The sequence below is a fragment of the Physella acuta genome, unplaced genomic scaffold, assembly GCF_028476545.2.
Source record: "Physella acuta isolate Inbredline_101_S28 unplaced genomic scaffold, ASM2847654v3 ptg002353l, whole genome shotgun sequence".
Lineage (NCBI taxonomy): Eukaryota > Metazoa > Mollusca > Gastropoda > Physidae > Physella > Physella acuta.
This window is the reverse complement of record NW_026733846.1, coordinates 5,652-18,401: the sequence shown is the minus strand read 5'-3', so window position 1 is coordinate 18,401 and position 12,750 is coordinate 5,652. Positions and strand designations below refer to the sequence as shown.

The window sequence follows — 12,750 nt, the reverse complement described above, 5'->3', positions numbered from 1 at the left end:
TCCGAGGATGATTGTGGGCCAAGAAATTCCCGGAATTCCTTCCTGGATTTCTCGGAAAAGCAAAAAAAACCTCGAAAAAAAAAATGCAGTTTTTGGTCCATATCTCGGCAACCAGACCACTTAGCGACTTGAAACATTTACCAATCGATTCCTGCCATAATTTAGAACATTATTGCTGAAGAAAGTTTTCAAAAATATCCTTTCGTTCGGTCACAAAAAAATTAATTAAGGAAATTGCGCTTAAATTGTCACAAGACTTTTTATTAACTTGTTTAGAAGATTGCTTTTACCCTACACGTCACAAAAAAAACCCAAGTTGATCCACCCACCCGCACAACTATATTATAACCCCACCTTAAATTATATCCAAACTGTGAATTAAAACATCACCACATCCAAGTAAATTATCGCCACCAACGTCACATAGGGCTACAACTACAACGTCATTTATGGACGAACCATATCTTTTAACTTTCATTCAAGAATAAATTTAAAATTAAATCCTTCCTTGGGAATAAGAAAATGCTGTTACCTTACAATACCCATGATAAACTTTGCTTGAAACCTGTCCTTAAGCTATGCACATCATCCAAGCAAGCACCTAAATGATGCACCTAATGAACGCAATAACCTTCTGCATCTTTCTACAGTTTTGTGACCTTTAGACTTTGGAGAAACGTATCTACAGCTTAAGGTAAAGGTTAGTATCAGGTACAAAGCAATCTATATTTAGACTGACTATTTACTGCCCAATTTTATGTTGACACATTGTTGACATAGTAAAAAAAGGAAAGGTTGTTGATATTTAAACATCTGTCATTGTATGTGAATTCCCGTATACTTTGACTTCTACTTAACTAGTGACAAGTGACTAGATCTAGACTAATCTACATCTATCTGTATATCTATAGCTATACTCCATACCAATGTTAACCCGGCCTTAGCACTAGTACTAGCCACAGTTTCTTCCAGGCTCAGCCCCCCCCCCCCTCTGAAGAAAGTCTATCCCCCACCCCGAACGAAATGGAATTTATATAGAAAATACATACTTCTACCAATGTCCGCCCCACCCCTTCCCCGGAAAATGTAGTCCGCCCCCCCCCCCTTCGAAAAAATCAAGTGCCGCCCCCCCCCCCTTCCGGAGAAAAAAGTCTGAAAAAAAAACACTGGTACTAGCCTCGGTGAGGTTCAGTCATAACCCATTTTCTAATGGACCCCAGTCTCGAAGGATCCTTTGAATATAAGAAAAATCGAATACGGTGGTATTAAAATAAATGTTGGTATAAAAACTTGATTGCGTGGTTTTGTTGGACTTCTACTGATGATTGGAAGTATTTGAATTTTTAGTGTATGGCGTATGGGATCGTACATAAATGACGCCACACTCGTAGGGGAGGGGGTAGGCTCCGCAATAATGTGACGATGTGTGACGGGGAGGGGGTTACATATAGTGTGACGTCACACATTTTCATTTAAAAAAAGTTAGGATAGAATCTGTTATTTCGCGTTTTATAAAACTGTTTTAATAAATTGTAATATAAATGTATTTAAATAACCAATGTTATACGAGATATTTTAGAAAAAAAAATCGATATTCAAAAACATTCACTAGTATTTTTGAGTGGCGTTGTAGGTTCTGACATCATTAGAGGGAGGGGGGAGGTGTCTGGCTTTTTGTGATGATGTATGACTGAGGGGGGGGGGCTAAAATAGTCAAAAAAGCGTGACGTCATAATAGGTTTTTGTTGACATTTTTATAACTAATGTATTTTGTTTGAAACACATAGGGACGAGTCACAAGGCGGGGGGGGGGGGGGGGGGGAGAGGGGTGCGGGTTGCACCGGGTGATGATACTATTTAAGGTGTAACACCAAATCGAAAAATCGTAAATTTTACCAGCACAACTGTTTTATACAGCTAAAATAATAAAATGATAGGCGAGAGGGGTGACACCAAACCGAACATGCTAAATCGTTGAGAGGATGGGGGATTGACACCATCATTAAACGGACCTGGTGACACCCGACCTAGTGACGCCAATGCCCCTTGGCATTTGTAATACCACTAGCCTCTACCCTCGTAATGAACGGAATCTAGTTGATAAACACCTTATGTGTAGTTAGATCATACATTGTTTCTTATCATGTAGCGGGATGAATTCTTTGCGAGGTGGGTGGTAGTGTTAAGCTGTTGCTATATCATGTTTGGAAAATAATTGAACATGTGTTTATGAGCATGAGATTCCAACCCCCTCCTCTACTCCCCGCATACCTCAGACATTCAGCAACTTGTAGATCACCACGACCCAACATGCCGACGCCCATATCAATTTTGTAGCTAGGTCACTGTGTCACTGTGTTATCTTTTTTCCATGTTGATATAGACATAACACAAGGATAAGTCGGTGGAGAAAATGGAGAAACTTAGCCTCGATGGACGTGTTGCTATTATAACTGGTAAGTGATTTCATGTTTATGATTGGTGTGTGGTAATTGTTGACCAAATGGAAGAAGGCTAGGTGTGTGGTCAATAGTTGACTAGATGAGTGGCTAGATGTGTGGTCAATAGTTGACCAGATAGATGAGTGGCTAGGTGTGTGGTCAATAGTAGATGAGTGGCTAGGTGTGTGGTCAATAGTTGACCAGATGAGTGGCTAGGTGTGTGGTCAATAGTTGACTAGATGAATGGCTAGGTGTGTTGTCAATAGTTGACTAGATAGATGAGTGGCTAGGTGTGTGGTCAATTGTTGACTAGATGAGTGGCTAGGTGTGTGGTCAATAGTTGACTAGATGAATGGCTAGGTGTGTTGTCAATAGTTGACTAGATAGATGAGTGGCTAGGTGTGTGGTCAATTGTTGACTAGATGAGTGGCTAGGTGTGTGGTCAATAGTTGACCAGATGAGTGGCTAGGTGTGTGGTCAATAGTTGACCAGATAGATGAGTGGCTAGGTGTGTTGTCAATAGTTGACTAGATGAGTTGCTATGTGTGTGGTCAATAGTTGACCAGATAGATGAGTGGCTAGGTGTGTTGTCAATAGTTGACCAGATAGATGAGTGGCTAGGTGTGTGGTCAATAGTTGACTAGATGAGTGGCTAGGTGTGTGGTCAATAGTTGACCAGATGAGTGGCTAGGTGTGTGGTCAATAGTTGACCAGATAGATGAGTGGCTAGGTGTGTTGTCAATAGTTGACTAGATGAGTTGCTATGTGTGTGGTCAATAGTTGACCAGATAGATGAGTGGCTAGGTGTGTTGTCAATAGTTGACCAGATAGATGAGTGGCTAGGTGTGTGGTCAATAGTTGACTAGATGAGTGGCTAGGTGTGTGGTCAATAGTTGACCAGATGAGTGGCTAGGTGTGTGGTCAATAGTTGACCAGATAGATGAGTTGCTAGGTGTGTGGTCAATAGTTGACCAGATAGATGAGTTGCTAGGTGTGTGGTCAATAGTTGACCAGATGAGTGGCTAGGTGTGTGGTCAATAGTTGACCAGATGGATGAGTGGCTAGGTGTGTGGTCAATAGTTGACCAGATGAGTGGCTAGGTGTGTGGTCAATAGTTGACCAGATAGATGAGTGGCTAGGTGTGTGGTCAATAGTTGACCAGATGAGTGGCTAGGTGTGTGGTCAATAGTTGACCAGATGAGTGGCTAGGTGTGTGGTCAATAGTTGACCAGATAGATGAGTGGCTAGGTGTGTGGTCAATAGTTGACCAGATGAGTGGCTAGGTGTGTGGTCAATAGTTGACCAGATAGATGAGTGGCTAGGTGTGTGGTCAATAGTTGACCAGATAGATGAGTTGCTAGGTGTGTGGTCAAAAGTTGACTAGATAGATGAGTGGCTAGGTGTGTGGTCAATAGTTGACCAGATAGATGAGTTGCTAGGTGTGTGGTCAATAGTTGACCAGATAGATGAGTTGCTAGGTGTGTGGTCAATAGTTGACCAGATAGATGAGTGGCTAGGTATGTGGTCAATAGTTGACCAGATGAGTTGCTAGGTGTGTGGTCAATAGTTGACCAGATGAGTTGCTATGTGTGTGGTCAATAGTTGACCAGATAGATGAGTGGCTAGGTGTGTGGTCAATAGTTGACTAGATGGGTGGCTAGGTGTATGGTCAATAATTGACAAAGTGTATAGTAGCTGCAAGTGTGGTACGCTGTTGTCTAGATGAATAAGAGGCTAGATGTGTGATAAGATGCAGATTTTTAATTACATTAGTCAGCCAATTTTGGAGCCCACTAATGCACCCCTCATATACCCCCCCCCTCATTCCTAACGCACTGCAGGGTAAGTTACCCAGTCTCTAGTTCCACCACAGGGTAACCCTAGTTAAATCGACACATGAAACCTAACTAGAAGAAGATTCAATTCAGGTGCTTAAGATATCTTTTAAAATGTTACATTTGTGCATAATTATGCTCTTTTATAAATATAATTAAGAACGTAGATCTAGTAATATATAATCCCTCTAAGCGCAACCGCGCAGTAGTTTTGAACCTACTGCGCAGTCATTTTGTAAAACACACATATCATTGTATACACATTTGAGAATAACTCGCACACAAAATACACGTTGACCACTATCATCTTTCCCTTAGAGGGAACGTTGCATGTAATGCATTGGTTGATTTTAAAGCTAATAATATTAAGACATTTTGACAGGTAGCAGTTCTGGTATAGGGGAAGAAACTGCGTTATTGTTCGCCAAGCGTGGTGCAAGAATTACCCTCCATGGACGGGACGAGAAAAAATTAGCCGCCGTTGAACAGAAAATCAACAACCCGGAGAAGGTGATTATTAAGTTAATTAATTAAAGTGAATAAAAACACTCCGCACTAAAAAAAAATTGTTCTGCAAATAAAATAGAATTGTAAAACGTCTACTAAAAATAGAAATTCACTTCATGACAAATATCGAACACTTGTATTGTTTTTGGAATATCCAGAACTAGTTGGTTTTGATTAGTGCGTTTGCTGGATTAAAAACTCAAAACAGATGTATTGGGCAGAGTGGGCTTAAACTAGCTTTCAAGTTAAAGTGGGGATAATGCTATTTATCCTTGTATAAGGCTTTTAGAACACCGCGCACAAAGAATACACTTTGCACACTAGCTTTTTTTTACCACTTAGAGTGAACTAAGCGTACAATAACATTTGTATAACTACGGATAGAGATTTTCTCAACAATAGTTGTTATGAAAACTTTCGAAAACATTTAGTTGTAAATAATTTTTATTTTACTTGCTCCTCATTGGTTAGTCACATCTACAGATTAAGGTAGAACCGCATATAAACAGTAAACTCTAAAATGAAAGCTTGTCTTGAGAAAAACCTTAAGCTGCGTTTTAGGCCTAACCTAATCTTAACACGTGAATAAAAGTGGCGTCTTTGGTAATTAGTGATTAGTGATTAGATAATAAAGCCTATTAGTATGTGACATATTTTTTTGTTAGTATAATAATAGGTATTTGAGTAAATCACTTTATGTAGTTGTGTAGTTTCTCCACATACCCTGATAGTTGTGTGGTTTCTCTACAGACCCTGATAGTTGTGTGGTTTCTCCACAGACCCTGATAGTTGTGTGGTTTCTCTACAGACCCTGATAGTTGTGTGGTTTCTCCACAGACCCTGATAGTTGTGTGGTTTCTCTACAGACCCTGATAGTTGTGTGGTTTCTCCACAGACCCTGATAGTTGTGTGGTTTCTCCACAGACCCTGATAGTTGTGTGGTTTCTCCACAGACCCTGATAGTTGTGTGGTTTCTCTACAGACCCTGATAGTTGTGTGGTTTCTCCACAGACCCTGATAGTTGTGTGGTTTCTCCACAGACCCTGATAGTTGTGTGGTTTCTCCACAGACCCTGATAGTTGTGTGGTTTCTCCACAGACCGTGCTAGTTGTGTGGTTTCTTGTAGTTGTGTGGTTTCTCCACAAACCCTGATTGTCGTGTGGTTTCTCCACAGACCCTAATAGTTGTGTGGTTTCTCCACAGACCCTGATAGTTGTGTGGTTTCTCCACAGACCCTGATAGTTGTGTGGTTTCTCCACAGACCCTAATAGTTGTGTGGTTTCTCCACAGACCCTGATACTTGTGTGGTTTCTCCACAGACCCTGATAGTTGTGTGGTTTCTCCACAGACCCTGATAGTTGTGTGGTTTCTCCACAGACCCTGATAGTTGTGTGGTTTCTCCACAGACCGTGCTAGTTGTGTGGTTTCTTGTAGTTGTGTGGTTTCTCCACAAACCCTGATTGTCGTGTGGTTTCTCCACAGACCCTAATAGTTGTGTGGTTTCTCCACAGACCCTGATAGTTGTGTGGTTTCTCCACAGACCCTGATAGTTGTGTGGTTTCTCCACAGACCCTAATAGTTGTGTGGTTTCTCCACAGACCCTGATACTTGTGTGGTTTCTCCACAGACCCTGATAGTTGTGTGGTTTCTCCACAGACCCTAATAGTTGTGTGGTTTCTCCACAGACCCTGATAGTTGTGTGGTTTCTCCACAGACCCTGATAGTTGTGTGGTTTCTCCACAGACCCTGATAGTTGTGTGGTTTCTCCACAGACCCTAATAGTTGTGTGGTTTCTTCACAGACCCTGATACTTGTGTGGTTTCTCCATAGACCCTGATAGTTGTGTGGTTTCTCCACAGACCCTGATAGTTGTGTGGTTTCTCCACAGACCCTGATAGTTGTGTGGTTTCTCCACAGACCCTGATAGTGGCAGGGGACATCACCGAGGCAGCGGTCAGACAAAAACTGGTGGACGCGACGGTTGAAAAGTTTGGACGTCTGGACATCCTGGTCAACAATGCGGGGTTCGGACATTTCTCCTTCATCAAGGACCTGACGGAGGAAGCCTTCGACCACTGCCTCAACGCCCTTCTTAAGGCGCCCGTGTTCCTGTGTCAGGCAGCTCTGCCTCACTTGATCCAGTCAAAAGGTGAAAACATGGTCCAAATACCGAAACACGAATTGTGAAAGGTGAAATCATGGTCCAAATACCGAAACACGAATTGTGAAAGGTGAACAAATGGTCCAAATACCGAAACACGAATTGTGAAATGTGAACAAATGGTCCAAATACCGAAACACGAATTGTGAAAGGTGAAAACATGGTCCATATACCGAAACACGAATAGTGAAAGGTGAACACATGGTCCAAATACCGAAACACGAATTGTGAAAGGTGAAAACATGTCCATATACCGAAACACGAATAGTGAAAGGTGAATACATGGTCCAAATACCGAAACACGAATTGTGAAAGGTGAAAACATGGTCCAAATACCGAAACACGAATTGTGATTTTCTGTGGTCTAATTACCGAAACACGAATTGTGAAAGGTGAAAACATGGTCCAAATACCGAAACACGAATTGTGATTTTCTGTGGTCTGATTACCGAAATACGATTTGTGGTTTTCTGTGGTATAATCACCAAAATAACGGTAATTTCTTAAGGCCCAATTACCGAAACACGAATTGTAAATTTAACCGATAAACGATTTGTGATATTCTGTGGCTGAATCACCGAAACACGAATTGTAGTTGTTGGTTGTTAAACACGATCCTTTTTTTCACTTGTTTACCGAAATACAAATGCGATTTTAATTTTGTGAAGTTAGGAAAACAAAATGGCTATTTTCTGCGGTATAGTAATCAATACACGGTTGTTTCTTTTTAAATATTATATTATCTGAGGTGTGATTTTCGAACTATGAATGTTATGTTATTTAAAGTATTTTTATCGAACAATGAATGTAGCATTATTTAAGTACTAAACATACCATAAATGTGGTGTGTGAGGTAAAAAAAACTAGTTTTAATATGTGGTGTGACGTAAACAATAGCGCGTCTGAATATTTGGTGTTTGATATAAAAAATAGAGCGTTTGAAAATGTGGTTAGTGACGTATGGTACGAGATACAAAGTGCGTATGTGATATTAAACTTGAATGATTTTATATTGGTATGAGCATTTGTCGCGTATGAATTAAAACAGAACATAGAACAATGACTATCGCGACTTAAAATTTCATTAGCATGTTGTAATATTTTATTGCAATTTTTCCTACAGGGAACATTGTGAACGTCAGCACCTGCCTTACGACGGAGCCGGTAAGGAAGACATTTTTTAGCCTCAATTATTAGTTAAATGGAAATTTAACTCTTTTAAACTTAATGTCCAGACTTGATTTCCAAAGCTAGAAAATCCAAAAAGTCGATAAAACTATGGAACCATTTACTTATTTATTGTTAAGTTAAATGTGAAAAGCCCAACTAATAAAAGTTAAAGTTATCCGTGCATTGTAACATGGCATCTTTGGGGTGGGGGGGGGGGGTGTCTAATGACACCCTAAAGAGAGTGGTTATTTGATCCTTATCACAAGTCAGATGGGCACTGTTACACCACCATAACACGTTGTGGCGTCAATAGGTCGGGTGTCACCCGGTGCGGTAACTGAGAGTGTCACCCCCACATCTCCAACAAATATGTTTTTTATTGGTTTGGTGTCACCCCCCCCCCCACTACTTTACTATGTGTTTATCGGAACTGGATAAAACACTGTTTAGGTGGTAAATGTTACGATATTTCGTCCTGATAATACCCCTTAGCTGGTGTAGCCCGTTACCGCCTTGTAACGCCACTGATCACATGAAAGATTATGATCATGAATGTGTGAAAATTCGTGAATGTGATTTTATCAAGGATAAAAGATACTCTTTTGACTGACCACTGATACCTTACCCTCTGATCTACTTTTACAGAATCCAGGTATGTTCGCATACGCCGCGGCCAAGACTGGACTAGAATATTTCTCCAAGTCTGCTGCTGTGGGTGAGTGAACTTTGTACAAGTATATTGCATTAAAATGTCATTTAAATCTACTCCAATATATATATATATATATATATATATATATATATATATATATATATATATATATATATATATATATATATATATATATATATATATATATACCCCAGTATAAAAATGAATAAAAATATGTATGCATGTATATGTATACTACAAATATATGTAAGTTTTTTATGTAAGTATATATTCTAAACTAAATGCAAGTTTGTTTCGTTTTACAAGCACAAAATTAAGGCAGTAAAACATGCTACCGTCAGATAATCAAACCAGGTCAAGATCTATTCAGTCTAATACATTATAAATCTGTTTACGAACTCTAATTTTACAGTTCCGGTGCTCTAAGTTTCCCTTTCGAACCTGACGGTCTATGGGGCAAGTGAAGTAGATTTCACCTGTTTCTGTGACCTCGGCATATGAAGAGATAGTGTGGTTATCACTATGCCCAGCCGCCTTTACTTTCCCTAACGTGAGTTAGGTACCCATCAGGTGCTCTGCTACAGCTAAAAAGCGTGACTCTGGCATCTTACGAAACAAAATAGATCTAGTGATTTCTACATTGTTCTCATGTAGTTAAAATCTTTTTTTTAATTTGTGCTCGTGTTTTCCACAGAGTTCCAGCAGCTTGGTGTTCGTGTCAACACAGTGACGTGAGTAGACTTTTGAGTCCCTATGTTGTTTTTCTATTTATAGTTTCACATACCGGTGCAGTGGTTTCCACACTTTTTTTCAATAACCTCGGCATGTGTGTGTGTGTGGGGGGGGGGGGGGGGGGTTAGGCCAGAACTATGCCCAGCCGCCTTGTTTTCCTTAACCTGTGTCAGGTGCCCATCTGGGCTAGGTGGACTATTGGCGTTCTACAGGTTTGTTCTCTAGATTCGAACTCAAGACTTTCGGGCTTGCAGTTGTAAGCTCTACCATTCGACCACGCCGTCCCACCTTCGTTTTTTTAATAAATAGATGTTACATATCAGTGAAACCTTCCGCGCATCTCTTAGCACTGGTCATCATCCCAATCGGGACTCGCATGTCTAAGTTTGTCTTTGTTGATGTGCTGTCAGTATGATGGACATTTGTCTGTAGAAATCTTTGCCTCGTGTGATACACAACAGTAAGGAATAATATTTGATTCGCTGTTACAACACATCAACTAGCTCATCAATACACGCTACCAACGCCTTTGTACGTGGTTAATTTTAGCTACAACACATCAACTAGCCCCATCAAATTATTGATGTATGAAAAGTTATTTGCAAAATCGTATTATTCATGTATTTGCAGTTACGTATTTGATTCATTAACGCTTTCTCAAAAATAGATTCAATCCAGCTTCGAAACACACAAAAAAGTAAACTATTTTTATGCAATGATTTATTTTCTTGATGCACACAAGTATCAATTTAGTGCCAGCTCATGACTGTAAGAAGTAAAATTACAGATGCAAAAATAATCCAAACAATGTAATGTTTAAAATATGATAAAATAACAGATTAATAAAATAAAGTAGAGGATTTTGAAATTTGATTTTTTTAAAATCACAGACCAGGCGTAATTGTGACTCCAATCTTTGATAAGTTGTTTCCATCTGAAGATATTCGAAAACAGGTTAGTCAAAAACATTAAAAAATAATAAGTGGGTTATAATTTTTAATTAAAAAAAAATTTTGATGATGTAGACAAAATTCATCATTAGATTATTATCACATATCGTTTTGGAGAAATACTGTTCTTATATGATTGTTAACTGCTAAGTTTTATTGTCATCTTTACTGTTGTTTGAATGATGTTCTTAACTACGAGAAATAAAAAAAAAAAAAAATTGTTTTTGTTTCTCGTAGTTTCTTTTAAATACTTAGATAACTTTAAACATTTAATAGCGTGGGTTTATTCTTTTATTCTTTGTGTTTTAAGAAGATTTCGACCGTCTTCAGTTTCTTCCAGGCATCTCTACCCCCCCCCCCCCCCTCAAGAAAGTCTACCGCCCCTCCCCCCCCCCCCCCGCGAACGGAATGGAATTAATATAAAAAACATATACTTTTACCAGTGTCCCTCCCCCCAGAAAATGTTGTCCGCCACCCCACCCCGAAAATATCAAGTGCCCTCCCCCCTCTTCTCCGGAGAAAAAAGTCAGGAAGAAACACTGTTCGTCGTGCAAACTGTTGAGTGTTTGTGAAATGAGTGTTTGTGAATTTCTGTAGACGATGAATCAATACGTCAACAAAACGCTGCTGGGCAGAAACGGACAGCCGCAAGAAGTGGCCGAGGCTATCGCATTCCTGGCGTCAGACGCGGCGAGTTTCATGACGGCTTCTGACGTCATTGTAGACGGTGGACGTCACGTTTTCTACCACAGCGGGGAGAAGGCCCAGATGCCGAGTTATGATGACGTCATGCTGAAAAATGGATATTAACAAATGGACGATGACGTAAACAGAACAAATATCGTATCAAAGGTGAAATGTACAACTTTTTCTTTTGCACTTTATTTAAATTAGTTGAAAAAAGACATATTATAATACTTTGAGTCGGCATCTGTTGTTATTATTCCAAACCCTTGACCGAACCCTTGACCAAACCCTTGTTCAAACCCCAGACCAAACTTTTGACCAAACCCTTGACCAAATCCTTGACCAAACCCTTGACCAAACCTTTGTTTAAACCCCAGACCGAACTTTTGACCAAACCCTTGACCAAATCCTTGACCAAACCCTTGACCAAACCCTTGTTCAAACCCCAGACCAAACTCTTGACCAAATCCTTGACCTAATCCTTGACCAAACCCTTGACCAAACCCTTGTTTAAACCCCAGACCGAACTTTTGACCAAACCCTTGACCAAATCCTTGACCAAACCCTTGACCAAACCCTTGTTCAAACCCCAGACCAAACTCTTGACCAAACCCTTGACCTAATCCTTGACCAAACTCTTGACTAAATGCTCGTCCAAATCTATGACAAAATCCTTAACCAAATTCTCGAACAAATTCTTAACCAAAACCATGACCAAATCCTTAACCAAAACCATGACCAAATCCTTGATCAAACCCTAAAACTGAGATGAGCCTAACAAAAAAAAAATTAAAAAAGAAGAAACCTGAAATGCCAAATTTACTTCTATTGTAATATTCCCTTATTTTATTGAAAAAGTGCTTGCCACATAGCTTGAAGACGACGAGTAAATTTCATGTTTTCTTTCTATTCGTAGCTATTTGATGATGTTTTGTTTTATTTTTACAAAAATTGCTGATGTATTGCATGTGTGTATGTGAATGTAAAATTGTCATTTATATAGTGAGTTTTAAAATTGTCGTTTAATTACTTTTGTAATGTAGTAGGTCCTATATGAGTATTACATTTTCATTTTATTGATTTCTTTATGTAATATTCGAGTTTAAAATTGTGTTTTAATACTCTTATTTCTTTATGTAGGGCTAGTATGTGAGTGTAAAGTTTATATAATTTAAACATAATTAACGGAGAGACTAATTATAAATTTTTCGTTTCTTTTCAGGCGAAAAGCTAATAAAAAATACCGAGCAAATTTTAGAAATTTTCAAATATTGTATCAAAGTTAAATAAAATATCACGTTCAGTGGTTTTAAGAGTTTGTCTTTAGTAAATTTAGTTTTATCCTTCTATTGATTATTTTTATTACTTGAGGTTAGTTTTGTAACTAAAGAAATATAAAAAAAAAACTAATAACAGAGAATGGTGGAAGAATTCTTAAAAGAAATAAGAGAAATTAGAAAAAAAACAACACTTTCTTTCTTAATGGCTTATGGCTTTTGAAGTTATCCTTTACGAATTATTTTGCATTAGTTATTGATTATCTTTCTTCGTTTCTGTGACATTTTGTGTTTTTAGGATTAGAATACAAAAAAAA

At 39.0% G+C, this 12,750-nt stretch overlaps 2 protein-coding genes across 2 annotated transcripts; one reads left to right on the top strand and one right to left on the bottom strand.

Annotated features, from left to right (window-relative positions):
• The first annotated feature begins 620 nt into the window (after positions 1-620).
• LOC131933052 (3-oxoacyl-[acyl-carrier-protein] reductase FabG) lies at positions 621-12,463 on the top strand. The gene is made up of 10 exons (XM_059289898.1): positions 621-700; positions 2,384-2,456; positions 4,659-4,786; positions 6,701-6,932; positions 8,068-8,108; positions 8,760-8,829; positions 9,482-9,518; positions 10,410-10,473; positions 11,067-11,321; positions 12,379-12,463. The coding sequence occupies exons 2-9, from the start codon at positions 2,414-2,416 to the stop codon at positions 11,277-11,279; spliced, it is 828 nt and encodes a 275-aa protein (XP_059145881.1). The 5' UTR covers positions 621-700; positions 2,384-2,413; the 3' UTR covers positions 11,280-11,321; positions 12,379-12,463.
• Positions 11,360-12,228, bottom strand: LOC131933051 (keratin-associated protein 6-2-like). Its single transcript, XM_059289897.1, has 2 exons — positions 12,221-12,228; positions 11,360-11,816 (listed from the first exon to the last, which is right to left on the bottom strand). The coding sequence occupies exons 1-2, from the start codon at positions 12,226-12,228 to the stop codon at positions 11,360-11,362; spliced, it is 465 nt and encodes a 154-aa protein (XP_059145880.1).
• Positions 12,464-12,750: the final 287 nt, after the last annotated feature.